The 18,671-nt window shown below is 36.2% G+C and overlaps 1 protein-coding gene across 2 annotated transcripts in view; it reads right to left on the bottom strand.

Annotated features, from left to right (window-relative positions):
* The window catches only part of N4bp1 (NEDD4 binding protein 1), a 53,449-nt gene that overhangs the window by 21,258 nt on the left and 13,520 nt on the right, over positions 1-18,671 (bottom strand). Inside the window, exons 2-3 of one of the 2 annotated variants that reach the window (XM_076839603.2) lie at positions 1,908-3,054; positions 1,373-1,493 (exon numbers count right to left, since the gene is read on the bottom strand). In XM_076839603.2, the coding sequence (XP_076695718.1) occupies positions 1,373-1,493; positions 1,908-3,054 (1,268 nt within the window). Of the gene's footprint in view, positions 1-1,372; positions 3,055-18,671 lie in introns of both variants that reach the window. The other variant, XM_076839602.2, reaches the window with a different exon arrangement.

Genomic DNA, 18,671 nt, shown 5'->3' on the forward strand with positions numbered 1-18,671 from the left:
CAGGACATTAATTGAACTTTTAGAACTCCTGAGGTAAGGGGTCACACATTCAACAATGCATAAAAAGTATATTTAAGATCTGGCAACCTTTCCCTCATTCCATGTGCAGACGTCCTATGTCTTGAATGGTGGCTTCCTAAAATGCTAGACATTGAAGGTCCCTATAAATTTGCCCCTAGTTGCCCTGATTTTTGAATTCATACATGTAGTGAACCACAACCCAGATCTACAAAATAAACCCCAACCTAGCTGAAGAGTACATTCATGTGATAGACAAGTCTCAGTTAATCACAGCAGCTGAATTTTAGCCAACCACAGGCTGCCAACTGATCTGATCATGTCCACATAAGGCAACTGTCTCATCACACCATTCCCAAATAAGGCAATCGTAGAGCTACAGTCAAAATTGATTCTGTATATCACTTCCCTTTTTCTGCTTGTAAATCCTGCTGATAGCTGAAGCTCTCTGAACTTCTGGTTCTGAATGCTGCCCAATTCATGAATCAAATCTTTGCTAAAATTAATTCTCCAAATTTACTTTAACTAAAGCTTATGATAATGGGGTGAGAGTACGACACTGGAGAGAAAGTACCTAGCAAGTTGAAATGGCATGATAAAGATGTCCTTAAGGGCAGGTGAAAAGACAACAGATTTGAAGCAAATAAAGCTCAGAAGTGCTGAGTGACTTGACCAAAATTAAACAGCTCCAAGGTAGGGTGGAGACTCTGACCCTCATATTCTTCTTAGGCACTATGCTAAAATGTCCCTTGGAGAAGCAGCCTAATCTTACAGTAATAAAACCAGAATCCTAACAGGAGATTCAAGATAGGCTAAATAGACATGATCATTCCACATTTTTTTTTTGTTTTAAATAAAAACAAATATTACAAACTTTTAGGAAGAACACAGCACATAATGAAGCTCAAACTAATTTCCTTAAGAAGGAAACTATCAAAAGTGCAATAGAAATATATCACACCTATTACCACTGTATACTTTTGGTTAGTGACAAAGCATATTCTAGCATAAATAGAAAAACTTTTTTTTGGCTCCACACTTGTATTCAGAACCTAATGGCACTCATAGGACTGATAATATAACAAAAAACTCTCTAGACTGCATTATCATTAGGCAATACAGTGTAAATTTTCTAACATTTCCTGCCCATAGGAATGTAAGTTTAGGAGGGTGAAGTGTAAAGTTCATGACTCTAGAAGATGAAATGATGAAACCTTTCCAACTGGTTATTGCAGATTCACCTCATATTCACTAGACACATGCATAAGGTTTCTATATACATTTATGTAATTCCAAGACACTACTTAGAGTACTATGCAAAACTACAAAATAATTTGCAGATAAGAGGACTTACGTAATTGCAACATTGCTTCCATCTATAACAATATGCTTCAAGTCCATTCTCCCTGGTTCGTTTTTTAATTCCAGCTTGTAGGGTACTTTCAGAGTATCTCGAAACCTTTGAACCCCTGTAACTGAGGAATCAATATGATCAGAAGGTCCTGCCAATCTTGCATCAGTAACTGAAGGTAATAGCTGCGGCAGTGGCATTGGTGGAGAAAGGGGTGGACAATTTGGCTTAGACTGAGGAGAGCTACAATGTCCTGGACGTTTTTCACAGGCAGATTTCATATTATTTGAAAGCAAGGTTTCTGCCTGCTGTTGAAAACCATTTTCAGGAAAAACTGGAATTCTGGGGTGGTGACTTGAAGCTCCCCTTGAAACAAAATTGACGTCTTTGGGACTTGAAGGAGCAGAGGGTAAACGGCCATCAGTTTCAAGGTCTATGTTACAAACATAGTTCTGGTTTGAACCCCAGATTTCACGTTTCTGTTCTATTGGCACTGTTCTGAAGGTATTAATTTTGCAATTTGAGGTACAAGGCTTACCTTCTACTTTGAATGGTAACTGAGAAAATTTTTCTACCGTATTTTGCTGAGTGTGACTCTGTGTTTTCTTTGGAGTGGAATCTGTTGTGAGCTCATTAATGCTGCTACAAACACCTTTACTTTTGGTTTTGTTGGTGTCTGTAGTACTAGGTGAAAATTCTCTGTTTTCTTGAAACCTTTTGTTTTCTTTTTCTATTTCCTCCAAGAGCAATAATGGTTCGGTAGAAGGCCCAAACTCCCTAATGACCTTTTCAACAATTTCTTGAGAATAGCCCATGGTTTTAAAAAAATTTACGAGGATATTGTATTCCATTTCCTCAGTAGTGTCTTTTACATCTGGACTTAAATTTTCAGAATCAGTAGAAGAATCAGATAGGTCAATGATTACACTTCCAGAGGATGTCTTATCATCGTGTAAAAGTTCTCCTTCTTGAACATTTTCTAAAGAAAATTGCTTCTTGGTATGCCTTTCCTCAGAATCAGAAAATCTCCTTTTGTGACAAATTCTCTCTTTGGAAAGTGCCTCTTCATCTGGGCTTAGGCCATTTACAGGAACAAAAAGCACATCTGGTGAACTAGAAAAGACAGTGTCCATTTGTTTTGTAAGCTCAGAAACAGGAGTCCCAGCTTTATTTCTTTCATCTTCCTGCAAAACAATTTCATCTCTAGAAATATTCAGTCCTGTGGCAGCATTCTGTGTAAACTCTGTATGTTGAGCATCTCTAATTTCAATAACATCATCATCTCCTGTTTTAAATAGATTTTCCTCACCTTGTGTGAGAGTCAAAAGTTCTTTTTTTAAGGAAGTGGGCAAAATCAACAAATCCATTGTAAAATTATCTGCATGGGCTTCAACAAATTGTTTAAATTCCCTTTTCACCTCTGATTCTTTCTGACTACTGGGTAGGTTCTCATTATTCTCAAAGAGCTTTACAAATTGCTGAATGTGACTCCTGGCCATAACTACAGCCTCAGCACTTCCTCTGATACCAAGAAGACCAATATCAAGAACACAGAGGTCAGCACAAGTATCCTGAATCAAGCTCTTCAGAAACAGGCTCTGTGCCCCAACAAAAATGCAGTGCATGGCCTTGGGATAATATTCTCTTTCTTCTAGTTCAGGTTCACAGATTCCTTTGATATATTCCTATAAAGAGAAGAAAAGAAATTAGATCAATTTACAAGAGCTCCTCAACAGCACATATTAAGTTATATGTATACTAACAAATGTTAATGTGACTTCACAAAACATCATAAATATATTTATAATTTTGGAGAAAATATCACACAGATTAACATATATAAACCATTTAATCATCTTTGGAGGAAATGAGAATTTTGCATCTATATCTAAGAGACAGATACTTAAACATTTTAATTGTGTGTCTTGCAGTATGATCTTAGGAATTTGTCTAAATGGATAATCCAGAGGCTAGATTTACTTAGATTAGAGAACAAACATATTTGCCTGTTACCAGTCATTTATTACTAGAAGGACATAATCAAGAGATTACATAATAAAGTCAAATGATTTATTAGAGAACAAATTTTGACTTTTGCATTGCTAGCATTACTCCCAGTTTCCAGATGAAACAAACACTATTACCCTTTGTTTCCAGATTTCTTGAAGGTATTCAGAAAGAACATGATTAATTTAACAAAAATCATTTCTCCCAGCTGCTTGGAATAATCTATACCCTATATAATTTTATGTCTATTTTCTAAGAAAGGCCAAACTTTAAATCTAAAAACAAATCACCAGAAAATGCTAAAACATAATGTTATTCTCAGATACTGATACTGAAGGAGGCCTAAACAAGGTAGGCATGTGAACTGGGTTTCTCAGCCATCAGTTGCTACGAAGGTAGAAGAGCGAATCAAGTGAGCAAACACACAAGGAGAGCGAAACACATTTGTGTATACAGCCAACTTTTGTTCTGCAGTTCATGTTTTGGTCTTAAATTCCAGCAATAAACCCATATTGATCTTGCTCAAGTTAACTAACTTATGCCCAGTTTCTTCAAATGTATAGCAATCATAGGGGGTTTGCAGACTTCAAGTAATGAATATGAAGTCCTAATACTATACCTCACACATAGTAAATGCTTACTAAATACTTACATTATCAATGAAAGTTTTCTGGAACTGATATTTGTGAGAATAAGCATGGCACCATAACTAATCCATACTTCAGGTACAATCAGAATGGCTTTACTAAGCTAAGTACCTATAATTACAGTGACTGGGGAGACTGAGGCAAAAGGATGGCCAAGTTTGAGGTCAATCTCAGCAATGTAGTGAGATCCTGTCTCAAAATAAAAAGTAAAAAGGGCTGAGAATGTAGCACTCCTGACTTCAATTCCCAGTCTGTCTTTCTCTCTCTCACACACAGAGAGCATTACCCCAAATAGTAAAAAGTCTCACATGTGTATCACCTGTCAGAAAGAGGCTTTGTTTACCATAAACTTGATGTTGCTGTCACACATTATCTTATATTTAGAACTTATATTCAAATATGAGTGCATATTCTTTGTGCATCTATTATTTAAAACCATCTATGAGTAGATGAAAAACTACAGAGGAGAAGCTTGAACTAAGTGTTATGATGTTCAGTTGGGTTCTTTGCTCCCTCACATCTCTTGAATGTGCCTGGACAGAAAAGCTATTTTTAAAAGCAAAATTTGCTATTTTTGTTAACACAGCAATTTTGTTAAACCAAGGTATAACAACTTATCATGCTTTCCTACCGAATGCTCAAACACACTAAATACTGGTGTAAGTATCCTTGAAAGATTACCAAATAGGCAACATTTGGCTAGTACATGTTTGAACTTATGCTGTATTCAGGTTGAAGGGTAATTAAAAAAATTTTTTTAAACAAATAATAGGTAGTACACACTTCCTTGGGTACTCTTCTATTTTCATCTAGTTTTCTCTAACCACTTCATCTTATATAAGGATGATAAGCTATCAAAAGCAAGCATCTACATTGATACCATGCCATTTTATCACATGACTAGCTTTAAAACTACCATCTCAATGGATTCAGAAGTATTCCATTACCCAAAAGGTTTCCTTCATGTTACTCCTTTACAGTCACCTTTATGTTTTATTCCCTGACACCTTCTAATCTATTTTCACCTCTATAATTTTGTGACCTCATGAATGTTACATAAATGGAATTATGTAATATGTGGCTTCTGACAGTTTTTAATGTGGACTCAGGTTTTCAATTTTATGGGACAAGTACTTAGGAGTACAACTAACAGAAAACACGGTAAGTGCATATTTAGTTTTTCGTATTTAGGACAAACTATTTTTCCTGAATGGCCACACCATTTTACTTTCCAAGAACATATAAAAGACATCCAGTTTCTCCACAATCTTGCTAGCTTCTGGTTTGCCACTATTTTTCATTTCAGTCACTCTAACAGGAATGTAATATTATCTCATCTTAGTTTACATTTTCTTACTGAGTAGTGATGCTGAATATTTTTCCATGTGCTATTAACCATGTATATATCTTTTTTAAAAAAATGTTGTTTATTTAGTTTGTCCATTCTCCAAATGGATTTTTTTTTTATACTAATGAATTAAGAGTCTTAGTTTTCTGTCAGATATGTGGTTCATTTTCTCCAAGTAGAGTCTTTCTGTTCATCTGTTCAATAGGGTGTTTTGTGACAGTCAAAGCTATTAATTTAACCTTCAAGAAGCCCTAGGTCTTGATGATCTCTCCTATGTTATCTCAAAAAAGTTTTACCTTGAAATTTATGATCTACGTTGAGCATATTTTTCTGCATGGTGTGAGTTTAGGTTAAGATTCATGTTTTTGCTTTATGGATTATCAAATTGTTCTAGTACACCTTCTTCCAATGAAATCTCAAGGACTATCTGTGAAAAATCAATTAATCACACACAGCCTGGCATGGTGGCACACACCTGTAATCATCGTTACTTGGGAGACTGAGGCAAGAGTTAAGTTCAAGGCCAATCTCTGCACCTCAGCAAGACCCTGTCTCCAAATACAAAACACTGGGGATGTAGCTCAATGGTAGAGCACTCCTGGGTTTGAACCCAAATATCCACCTCAAAATCAAAAAATTAGGAAGCTCTTTAGGGGCTCTCTATTTTGTTCCATCAATTCATGTAACTATCCCTTATCAATACTAGTTTTGATTACTGTAACTACACAATATGTTGAATTTGGATAGAAACTATTCTTACTTATTCTTTTTAAAATTGTTATTTTAGTTCCTTTGCTTTTCCATACAAAGCCTAGAACAATCTTTTACTAATAAAAAAAATATCTTGCTGGAATTTTGTCAGCAATTGTGTTAAGCCTGGATAACTGCCATCTGCTGGGTCTCCTGATCCATGAATCTATCATGTCTCTCCATTTATTTGCTTTGCTTTCTTCTTTGAGCAGCCCTTTTAGTTTTGATTAGAAAAGTCTTGCATAATTATGCTAAACTCACACTTAAGTTAGTATTCTTTTCTTTTCTCTATTTATTACTATGTTGCTCAGACTGGTCTTGTGATCATCCTCCTTCAGCCTCCTTAGTACCTGGGATTTCAGGCTTGTGCCAGTACACCCAGCAAGTTTTTCATTTTTTAATTATAAAAGGCACAATATTTCAAATTTTGATTTCTATGTGTTCACTGCCATATGACTGTAATCCCAGATACTCAGGAGGCTGAAGGGGGAAAGCTGGTAAGTTCAAGGTTAGCCTGAACAACTTAGTGAGAACCTAGCTCAAAATAAAATTTGCTAGGGATGTAGCTCAGTAGTAGAGTTTGTATAAGCAGTATGAGAGATCCTGGGCTGTCTCCAGTACCAGGGAAAAAAATTATCTATAACAGACTTTTCCATGTTGTTGTCCTGCCACCTTCTTGAACTCACCTAGTCCAGGGTTGTGTGTGAGCTTCCCTGTACAATTTCTATGTAGACAATTATGCCATCTGCCACTATTTCTTCTTTTCAATTTACATGCCTTTTATTTTTCTTTCTTTCTGTAATGGAAAGTCTAGCATTATGTTGAAGACTAGTGGCGAGAGATGACATACTTGTCTTCCTCATGATCTAAAGGAGAAAATGTTCTATCTTTAAGTATGGTGTTAGATGTAGACCTTGCACAGATAGTCTTTATCAGTTGAGAAAGTCACTCAGCATTCATAGTTTCTAGGAACATGAATGAATAGGTGTTGGAATCTGTCAAATGCTTTCCTGCATTAATTGATAAAATTATGAACTTTTCTCCCTTTTTCAGCCTATAAATAAGGTGGGTTTACACTGACTTTTTGAATACAGATCAAGCCCTATACACCCCATTTTTATTTATTGAATTCTATTTGTAAATACTTTGTTAAGAACTTCTGCATCTAAGCTGGATGTGGTGGTTCACATTTGAAATCCCAACAACTTGAGAGGATGAGGCAGTAGTAAGTTTGAGGTCAGACTCAGCAACTCAATGAAACCCTCAGTAAATTAACAAGATCCTGCCTGAAAATAAAAAGGTCTGGGGCTGGGGATGTGGCTCAAGCGGTAGCACGCTCGCCTGGCATGCGTGCGGCCCGGGTTTGATCCTCAGCACCACATACAAACAAAGATGTTGTGTCCGCTGAAAACTAAAAAATAAATATTAAAAAAAAAAAAAAAAAAGGTCTGGGAATGTAGCTCAGTATAAGGCACTACTGGTTTCAACTCCTAGTACCACCCGCCTCCAAAAAAAGAACTTTTGCATCTATACTCATGAAAGTCTTCTGTTTGAAATATTCCTTTTTGGCCTCAGTACCACAAACACCCACCCAAACAAATAAAGTCCACACAGCAGTCCTTTTTGGTACTGTCTTTGGTTTTAACATCAGGGTAACATTAGCCACAAATGGGTTAGGAAGTGTTCTCTCTCACATTTCCTGGAAAAAAAATATGTAAAACTGAGGTTAATCCTTTTTGAAACATTTAATAGAATTCTCAGTGAAACAAGTATGCCTAGAGAGTTCTCTTATGTTCATTTTAAAATTCATTCAATTTCCAGGGGCTGGGGCATAACTCAGTGGTACAGCACTTGTTTAATTCCTGGGAGGCCCTAAGTTTAATACCCAGCACCAATAAACCAACCAACCAACCCATCCAATTTTCTTAATAACTTCAAGTTATTCAAATGATCAGTTTTACATGGGGCAAAGTCATGGCAGTTTGCCATTTTTGAGAATTGGTCCATTTCAACTGAGTTGCTAAATTTATGTATGTAGAGTTGTAGTATTTCCTTATCTTTTAAATGTCTGAAGATTCTGCAGTGAAAATGTTTCATCCCTGATAAACTCGTGTTTTATGTTGCAAGAGGTTTTTCAATTTTATTGATCTTTTCAAAGGGGTTGTTTAATTGGTTTTTCTCTCTTGTTTTCTTTCAGTTTCATCAACATCTGCTCTTAAATTTATTATATTTCCCTACTTCTGCTTGCTTTAGGCCTATATCACTCTTATTTTTCATATTCACTGACACGGAAGCTTAGATTATTGAGTCTTCTTTTCTTGCATTGACATGTTATATATTTCCCTTTCAGCACTGCTTTAGCAGTACCCCAGTGTTTTGATGAGTTGCCTTTTTATTGTCATTTAGTTCAGTGCACTTTTACAAATTTCCCTTCAGGGGCTGGGGGTATTACTCAGTCGTGGAGTGCCTGCTTAACATGCATGAAAAAACAACTTGCATATCTAGAAGATACGCATTTAAAAAAAGATAAATAAAACAAAAGCGAGAACTTCATTGACCCATAAATTATTTGAAGTGTGTTGTTTAGTTTCCAAGTATTTAAAGATTTTCCTGTTATCTCTGTTGTTTTGGTTATTTCGTGGTCAGAACATTCTTTATGACTCAGTCTTTTAAATTTATTGAGATTTATTTTATGGTTAGGACAAAGTTTATCTTGATGGTTGTGTGGATGCTTGAAAAAAACATGTATTCCACTGTTGTTGAGTAGTAATTCTATAAATATCAAATACAATCTTGTTGGTTGATGGTGTTAGCAAGTTCTTCTGTACCCTTGCTGACCGACCTTTCCTTCTTTAATGGGTCTTAATTGTTGAGAAAAGGGTGATGAAGTCTCCAAACACAACTGTGGATTGTCAATTTCTCCTTTCAGTTCTCTGTTTTTGTTTCACATATTTTGCATTTTGTTACACATTTAACATGTCACATGCCTTAGTGAACTGACTGTCTTATCATTATTGTAATAGCTTCCTTATCTCTGGGAATTTTCTTTGCTCAGAAGTCTACTTTTTTTTTTAAATTTTTTAAAAATTTTTATTGTTGGTTGTTCAAAACATTACATAGTTCAGAAGTCTACTTTGTCTGATGGTCACATTGCCACTCTTTTTTTTTTTTTTTTTATCCTTCCAGTACTGGGTATCAAGCTCAGGACTTCAAACATGCTAAGCAAATTAGTCTCTACCAGTGAACTGCATCCCTAGCCTTACCTTTTTAATTAATGTTTACATGGTGTATTTCCCCACTTTTTACTTTATTTTTTAATACTGTAATAGTCTTTGTAATACTCATTTCAGTTACGGCTTCTTTTATTTTTATCTATATTATTTTTTTAAATAAGTTTCTTCAAAACATTCGTTTGGTTATGTGTTTTTAATCCACCCTGACAACTTTTAATTGGTGTACTGAGACTATTTACTTTTAATACAATTATTGGGAAGTCTGGAATTAAGTCTTTTTGGGGTGGTGGTGGTGGGGGGTGTCGGACCTGGGCACTCAATCACTGAGCCACATCCCCAGCCCTATTTTTAAAAATTGATCTTATTTTATTATTTTTTTTGCATATGATTCTGATTTTATTCCTCCAGCTAATGAAGACAGTATGCCCTGAGTATAACTCAACACTATTAAAGCAATAAAAAGCAGTAAAGCAGTCATAATTTGATTTTATTATTTTTTAAAAATACATGACAATAGAATGCATTACGATCCTTATTACACATATAGAGCACAATTTTTCGTACCTCCGTATATAAAGTATGTTCACGCCAATTTATGCCACCATGAGTGTACTTTTTTTCAATACAATTCTTAATACACACAACTTTTCATATCTCTGTATATAAGGTATGCTGACACCCAATTCAAGTCTTCATATATGTGCTTTGTATAATGATGACCATCACATTCCACCATCCTTGCTATTTTTGTATTTTATTTACAGACAGGATTTCACTGAGCTGCTTAGTACTTTGCCATTGATGAGGCCGCCTTGAATTCGAGATCCTCCTGTCTCAGCCTCCTGAGCTGCTGGGATCCTAAGTGTTTGTCACCATGCCCAGCAAGCCTATCATTTTATTTGCTGTTTGTCCACACATCTTATTTCTGTTTTCCCTATTTCCTCTTGCATTATATGAACATGTTCTAGTATGATAATTCCTTGGATTTTACTAAACTTATTTATATAGTCTTTCTAGCGGTCATACTAGCGATTACAATATATGTATTTAAATTTCAAAAGTACACATAAAATTAATATTCTGTCATTTTAAGGAGTGTATAAAAATGTTACAGACCTGGGGGAAAACTGCCTGTTCCAAGGGCTAATTCTTAAGGGTGGTGAAAAGCTTGTTTAGAGCATACCTTTCAGGTGCAGAATGCCCAATTTAGTATCCCATACCCATCTACCTCCTTAACTAATGCTTACATATCAAGCAAGTGTTTCCCTTGCCTTAAATCAAGCCAGGGTCAGAAGTCAGACAACTAGAATAGTCCTTATAAAGGCCTGATACTTATTCACACAAGCCAATTCCTGTTTATCCCCTGTCCTGCTTTCCTCATGGAAAGCCCAATAAGGGCTGTGGCCCAGCCTTTCCCATTGCCTCTTTGCTTTTGCCCCTTGACCCAAGATCTGATGTTTCCCTTGTCACCCTGCTGGTGTGGCAGCTCCCTTTTCTTGACCTGTGTATCCTCACTCAGTCACCTCCACAAATTCAAACACTTGGGCACAAATTTTAGGACACATGTAGTTATACAGCTTCCTTTAATCCTCGCTACCTTTCCTCTTTTTTCCCTTTATGTTATACATGTTTCATTTATGTGTTTATATTTGAAACCTGGTCAGACCATGGTTGTATTTTTTGTTTTAATGAATCAAATTCATGTTATGAAGTCAAGAAGCAAAGTGACTTAGTACATTTACCCAGATATTTGCCATTTGTCTCTAGAATTTCCTTTAGCCACTCCTTTGGGGCAGCTGCTGGTAATAATTTTCCTTCAACTGAATTCCTTTATATCCCTTTTACTTTTGAAAGATAACTTCACTGAACAAATAATCCTGGGTTAAAAGTTCTTTTCTTTCATCACTTAAAAAATATTGTGTCACTTCCTTCTGGCTTCTGTGGTTTCTGATAAGAACTCTATAGTCATTTTAGTTATGGGTCCCTAACAAACAATGCATTTTCTCTCGATGTTTTCATTATTTTCAATTTGTCTTTGATTTTCAGGAGTGTGCTTATGATACATTTGGATGCAAGATTCTTTGGGTTTACTGTACATGTTCACCAAGCTTCTTGTATTAGCATCTTTTACCAAACCTGGGAAGTCTTTAGCAATTACTTCTTTAAATACCTTTTATTCAGATTAGATGTTTTCTGTTTTATCTTCAAGCTCACTAACTTTTTCCTGTTATCTCCATTATAAAATTAAGTTCAGGACTGGGGATGTTGCTCAGTTGCAGCATACTTTCCTAGCATATGTGAGGCTCTGAGTTCAACACTCAGTACTTTAATTAATTAATCAACTACCAAAATAAATAAAATTGAGCTCATCCAGTAAGTTTTTATTAAGGTTATTCCATTTTTCAGTTCTAAACTTACCACTTGTTTTTTTCTTTTATATGTTATTTCTTTGCTGAAACCTTTTTTTTCTATTAATTTCAAGAGTCTTTGTGATTGCCTATTAGAGAATTTTTATTGTAGATATTTTACTCTTTGTCAAAAGATTCCAGCCAGGCCTTGTGGCATATGCTTGTAATCCCAGCAGCTGGGGAGACTGAAGGAAGAGGATCATGAGTTCAAAGCCAGCCTCAGCAATTTAGCGAGGCCCTAAGCAACTGAGCCAGACCATGTCTCAAAATTAAAAAAATAGGGCTGGGATTGTGGTAGAGTGCTTGCCTAGCAAGCATGAGACACTGGGTTCAATCCCCAGAACACATTAAAAAATAAACAAAATCAAAATAGAAAGGGCTGGGGATGTTGCTCAGTAGTTAAGTGCCCGTTCAATTCCCTGTAAACCCTTCTCTATCCTCAAAAGATTCCAACACCTGGTTAGAATTGCAATTTTCACTTTTCTATGTTCATATGTGAAATGCACCACCAGTGAAACTCCATATCATGTACAACTACAAGACTGAGATCCTAATTAAAATAAGTTATACTCCATGTATGTATAATATACCAGAATATGCTCTACGTCATGTATACCTAAAAAAGAATTTTTAAAAAGAAAAAACTCCTATTTTCAAAAATGCACACCTGTAAGTCCAGCAATTTAGGAGGTTAAAGCAAGATTATAAGCCTTGGCAACTTTGTGAGACCCTGGCTCAAAATTTAAAAATTAAAAATGACTGGGGATGTAGCTCTGTGGTAGAGCATCCCTGGGTTAAATCCTGAAAAGAAAAAAAAAAAAAAAAAAAATTGAGATTTTCCTGGTTCTTTATTTACCAACTATTTCTTTATTATTCATTTTTTATGTTATGGTATGTGTTTCAATCTTAGGAATGCTAACACTTTGTTTTAACAGATAATTGATCTAGTAAGATTCGGGCTGCAAGCTGCAACCTATTCTTTGTGAGTTTTGATTACAATGTCAGCTTAGTTTCTAAACCCTTTTGTGATGCTATCTGTACTGCCCCACATGTGTGTCTCTAGTCTATGATTTAGATGGTGGTGGCCATAGTGTTTTCTCAGTCCTCAAGAGCCTTTCTAGAGCTGATAAAGAGCATATACATGCACATATAGCTTAAGGAAGGGCCTAGAGTCATAATTTTAGGGCCAATTTTCCTGAGCTCCTTCCACTCTGCAATCTCCTTGGTACTCTGGTTTCCTGGGGTTATTCTTTCCATAATTGAGCTAGAAAGTTTGGGTTTTGATTATACCACTCTAGTTTGCACTTCTAAAACTGTCCCTGGATCCATCTAGAAGACCCAGAAAGACAAAAATCAATAGCGCCTGACCCCACAACTGCAACCAGAGAAAAGGTTCTCCTCCCTAAGAATTTTGGCTTTTACAAACTCCCATCACCACAATACCACCAGAGGACTGATGGGGGCTGGTGTTCATGAGTATGGAGAAAAGGGGGAAAAGAAATATAAGGATTTTCTCACTGTTGGTGTTCCCTTTTCTGTCCCTTTAACCCAAATCAGAGGGCTCCTCCCAGGGCACAGTACCCATTTCCACTTCCAGGGTGGAAGACAGTAACAGGAAAAAATAGTAAACTCATGGTTGGTTTGTTGGTACTTTTCATTCTAGTTTTTCTTCCCAATCTGTTACTTTTCAGACTCCTCCTTTAAGCTGTTTTCATGCATTCTCTCTAGGTTTTACAGCTGAATTAATTAGGAACTAACAGGGTAGTTACCCTGTCTTACCTGTACTAGGATCTTTAGGCTGCCTACCAATAAAAAGGAGCTATCTGTTCAGCATATGCTAAGTTACTGCCTGAATTCATGTGACTTCTCAAATACTGTTGAGACCAATAAATGCAGACATTGGGATAAGGAAAAGTTTAGTGTGCCACCAGCAACAATTAACAATTAGTCAAGCTGGAGGGGTACAATTTCTTCTCTAAGTAAAAGACCTTCAAAACAAATGCTCTAAAAGAAAAAAAAAGAAGAAAGAAAGAAAAGAAAAGAAAAACCTGATTCTCTGACCAAGGTAAAGTTCACTTATGAACAGTTTCTACAGAGACCGAGTGTCCAATTGACATTTCAAATTTACTATGAAACATAAAAACACCCAAATGGAAGAAAGGCTCAGATATGAAAGACAGAAATCAATACCATAAAATAGAATACAAAATAAGGAAAACTGGAAGGAACTATAGGTACATGGGAAAACTCTTTGACAAAAATTTAACAGTACTTCCTAACAAATACAAAATTATACTGGATGCATAAAACAGGAATCAGGATGCTAAAAGAAACAAAAGAAAAGAGGAGTAAAGGAAAGAATATGATGGCCAGAATCAGTCAACAGAAGAAATGGAAGAAATATTTCCAAAAGTACCATAAAAAGAAACAAACACAGAAGGAAAAAATGAGAGAAAAGAGGCCTAAGGCTCCCTCTAGGATATTCTAAATTCAAATAATGGTATTCTAGAAAAGACAGACAAGTAATAGAGAAGTAATTAAAAATCTTTTCCTGAAACTAAAATAAAAATGCATAGTTAGTTAAAAACAAACAAACAAAAACACATTTAACTTCTTGTAACAAAAGGCACAGATCCCATCTTGAAAGGATACACAGAGCACCTAATCATTATTGTTTTAAAAAAAAGCCCACAAGGAAAATCCTGGAAGTAGGGCGGTATCAGGATCCAACAACAGAATGACCCAATCAGAATTGCCCAAATTCTCAATAGCCAATTGTGGATTATCAGAAAAAATGGGCAGTAATGCATTCAAAGTTATAAGGGAGGTTGTTGCCTATATTCATCACATTACAAATCAAACTTAAAAGGAGATAAAATGCATTTCTTTTTCTTTCTTTTTTTTTTAGAGAGAGAGAGAGATTTTTTAATATTTATTTTTTTTTAGCTTTCGGCAGACACAACATCTTTCTTTGTATTTGTATGTGGTGCTGAGGATCGAACCCAGGCTGCACGCATGCCAGGCGAGCGTGCTACCGCTTGAGCCACATCCCCAGCCCTAAAATGCATTTCTAAACATGCTAAAGGCTCAGAAAATTATTTCCATGGATGCTTTTCTTGGAACACTACTTAACAAAGAAAGGAAGTTGTTAATATTACCCATGAAGAGCATCACGCAGAAACCCAAAGATCCTGGTTGTGCAGCAGACAAGTTAAAGAACTAGTTGATCTAAGGGGGGAAGAAGGCTCTCCCAAACAGAGGACATGAAGAGAATGAATAATGTAAAGATATAACTGTAAAACACTAGCAATATGCATAAAGCAAATTTTACAAGTGGATGAAAGTACAGATAAAAATTCTAAGAAAAATTAATAGCTGTACCAGAAATAAAATGTTGTACAGTACCTGGTTCTGCACTAATATTTTAATAAATCATAATTTTATAAACCCTGTTCCTTGTTTTACTAGAAAAATAACTATTTGGAGAAAATGGGGGTAGTTTTTGCCTCATCTATCTTAATAGGAAGTGAATAATGCTTAAACTGCACAAGAAATAGCAGTATGTTATTTGGAATTAATTAAAAACAGTAAAAAGTAGCTGTTTCTAGAAAGTTGGGGGTTAGAAGCTAGGGACTCGGGCTGGGGTTGTGGCTCAGTGGTGGAGCGCTTGCATAGCATGCAAGAGGCACTAGATTTGATCCTCAGCATCACATAGAAATAAAATACAGTGTTCACCTAAAACTGGAAAGTAAATATTAAAAACAAACAAACAAAAAAGAATCAGGGACTCCTATTTTTACTAAAAACCTCTGTATTACTTGGTTTTCTTCTTTATTCATGTGCATATATTATTTTGGCATACTTCTTACAGTCTAACTTTAACAAGAAAAATTTACAAGTTGGTGTATAACAGGTTATGACGCTGTATAACTGATAGTTTTGTCCCTAAATTTTAAGTTTTGGTTTATTTCTGTCAGACATTTGAGATAAGCAACGTTAGCAATTATGAAATTCCATGAATAATTCATCCTTAAAATATTTCGTATTCTGTTAGTTTTCTGGTTAGCTTAATTGAAGAATACCACATAAAAAGCTAAAAACTACATATGCAACTTAATTGTATAATTTACCCTGATTTTAAATTTTTTAATGAGAATCACAAGTCTCCTTTTCTTTTGGCAGGGAAGTGGGGTGCTGGGGATTGAACCCAGGGGTGCTCAGCCACTGAGCCACACCCCCAGCCTTTTTAAAAATTTTTATTTATTTAGAGACAGGGTCTCACTTAAGTTGCTGAGGTTGGCTATGAACTTGAGATCCTCCTACATCAGCCTCCCAAGTCACTGGGATTACAGGTACATGCCACCATGCCTGGCTCCAGTCCCAATTTTTTTTTTTAACTAACTTAAGTCAACTTTATACATTTGAACCTACATGAAATGCATATTCTAAAATCTTCAATCTGACACAGTATTTACAAAATAGTCTATCTACTTTTCATAGCATATATAGCTACAGAAAGTGATGTTCTAGGGATATGTCCAGATACTGTTTAGATTACTAGGATTGAAGGAAAAAACTCAAGTCAGATTCCCCGAGGAGATCAGAGAGGGCCTACATTGCCTAGAATGTTAAATTGGAACAACAAAAGGTCCAATACAAGCATAGTTGTCTGATATTATCCCTCAAATCATTAACTGTGAAAAGTTCATTATTGTTTCACATACGCAAATCCATTTTTTTGTGATCCAAGAGAAAATTATCATTTGAGATTCAGATTCAGTTTTTCACTAACTGAATTTCTGAGTAGCAAAAATTTATTATACTTATACTCAAAAGTGAACAATTATATAACATTATTAGATGATATATGAACACCAGTTGCATGAAAAGAAAGATGCTATAGATACAAACATCTATCATTTGCATTTGGCTGTATCTGGGATCTGAACTTTTTTTGTGTGTGTGGTGCTGGGGATTGAACCCAGGGCCTTGTGTATGTGAGGCAAGCACTCGAGGGAGCTGAGCTATATCTTCAGTCCCTGAACATTTTTAATGCAGTTAAAAACTATCTCCTCCACGGCTAGGGATATAGCTCAGTTGGTAGAGCGCTTTCCTTGCATGCACAAGGCCCTGGGTTCAATCCCCAGCACCACAAAAACAAAACAACATAAAATCTATCTCCTTCAACATATAATATTCTGACAGTGTGGGGGGGAGGGGCACGTAAAATAATTTTCCTTTCACATTTCTATTCTACTTTTGACAAAAACTTAGCTCTTCTCAACTCTATCATAATATTTCACAAATGCAGAAAGAAGCTCCTGGCAATTTCTGCTTTCGGGACAAAGCTAAAAGCTGGGCATGGTGTCACACGCCTGTAATCCCAACAACTCAGGAGGCTGAGGCAGGAGGATCACAACTTTGAGGCCAGAGACCCATTTCAAAATAAAATTTTAAAAAAGAGCTTGGGATTTAGCTCAGAGGTAGAATATTCCTAAATTCAATCCCCAATACCACCTGACATGTGGTAGGGAGAGAGAATATGAAGCTAAAACCAGAAATCATCAAAGCAGCTGTCCAAGAACCTGCAGTTCTGACCTGAGGAAAGATTTCTCTGCACCACTCTTCATCATTACCATCTCTTATTAAGGCCCATATCTATGGGGCCTTGTCAATTTCTCCCCCAGATTATATATTCTTAGAGGCAGCTGACTAGAGAAGGTGCTACCTGAACAACATGGGAAATAAGTAAAAACAGACTGCTCAGACTAAAACAAATTTAAGGCACACAAAATGGTTAAACATCAAAACAACTTGAGACCAGCTACCCAGAATGTGGTAGCTGCCAGAAACATCACTGCATCTGGCACAATATAAGCTGTTGAAGTCAACCACAAATACTGAGGAAAGAGAAACTATGCAGACAAGGAAGTGTGTGCACGCTCGTGCCTGCACACTCTCTCTCTCCCCCCTCGCACTGGGGATTGAACCTAGGGGTTATTTACATCCCTAGTCTTTACAATTTTAAAACAGGACATCACTAAGTTGCCAAGAGGAGACTGTCCTTGAACATGTGAGTCTCCTGTCTCAGCCTCCCAAGTTGAGAGGCATGTGCCATGTCTGGCTAAAAATGTTCTTAAGATAAATTGGAGAGACTTGTTTAAATGATTCAGATCAGGAATTCTCAACTCTGGCTGCATACTATAGGAATCAAAAGATATTTCTGTATGTAGGAAACTTTTGCATGAATTATGTTCTATGTTCACTGAGGCCGGAGGATCCCAAGTTTGAGGCCAGCCTCCAAAACTTGGCGAGGCCCTAAGCAATTTAGTGAGATCCTGTCTCAAAATAAAAAAAATATGCAGTTTAGTGGTAAAGTGGGATATGTAGCATAGTGGTAAAGTGCCCTGGGTTCAATCTCTAATGGAAGGAAGGAAGGGAGGAAGGGAGGAAGTTAGTTCTGTTATCTCTACGAAAGAGACTATGACTTTAAAATATTAACAAGAGTTCTACAGAATACACACAAATTGGCCCAGAGAAACCTCAGAAAATACAAAACAGGCCTACTTTTCATCTCCATCTATCATTCATGTTAACAATATCATCTTAAAGGTAAGAGTAACCACATCACCCATTTTTCCAATAATAAAATTTCTTTTGCTTTCTATTTTACCTTTTTCTTTAACCTCATCTCTACAGTGTCCATCAACTTCCTCCCAGAAAGGTTCCTTAACTGGAGTGTACTTCAGGAGACAGGACTAGAGGCCACACTCAGACTGTACAATCTTTAAAACTTTTCAGCTTTCCTGGTAAAGTTACCCCTCACTCTTACCCAAAGAATGTTTTCACTTCCAATTTCATTTTTATTTTTCACTCTTCTCACTCTCAGTAGAAGATGTGAATATTTCA

The sequence above is a fragment of the Callospermophilus lateralis genome, chromosome 18 (assembly GCF_048772815.1).
Source record: "Callospermophilus lateralis isolate mCalLat2 chromosome 18, mCalLat2.hap1, whole genome shotgun sequence".
NCBI classification, from domain to species: Eukaryota; Metazoa; Chordata; class Mammalia; order Rodentia; family Sciuridae; genus Callospermophilus; species Callospermophilus lateralis.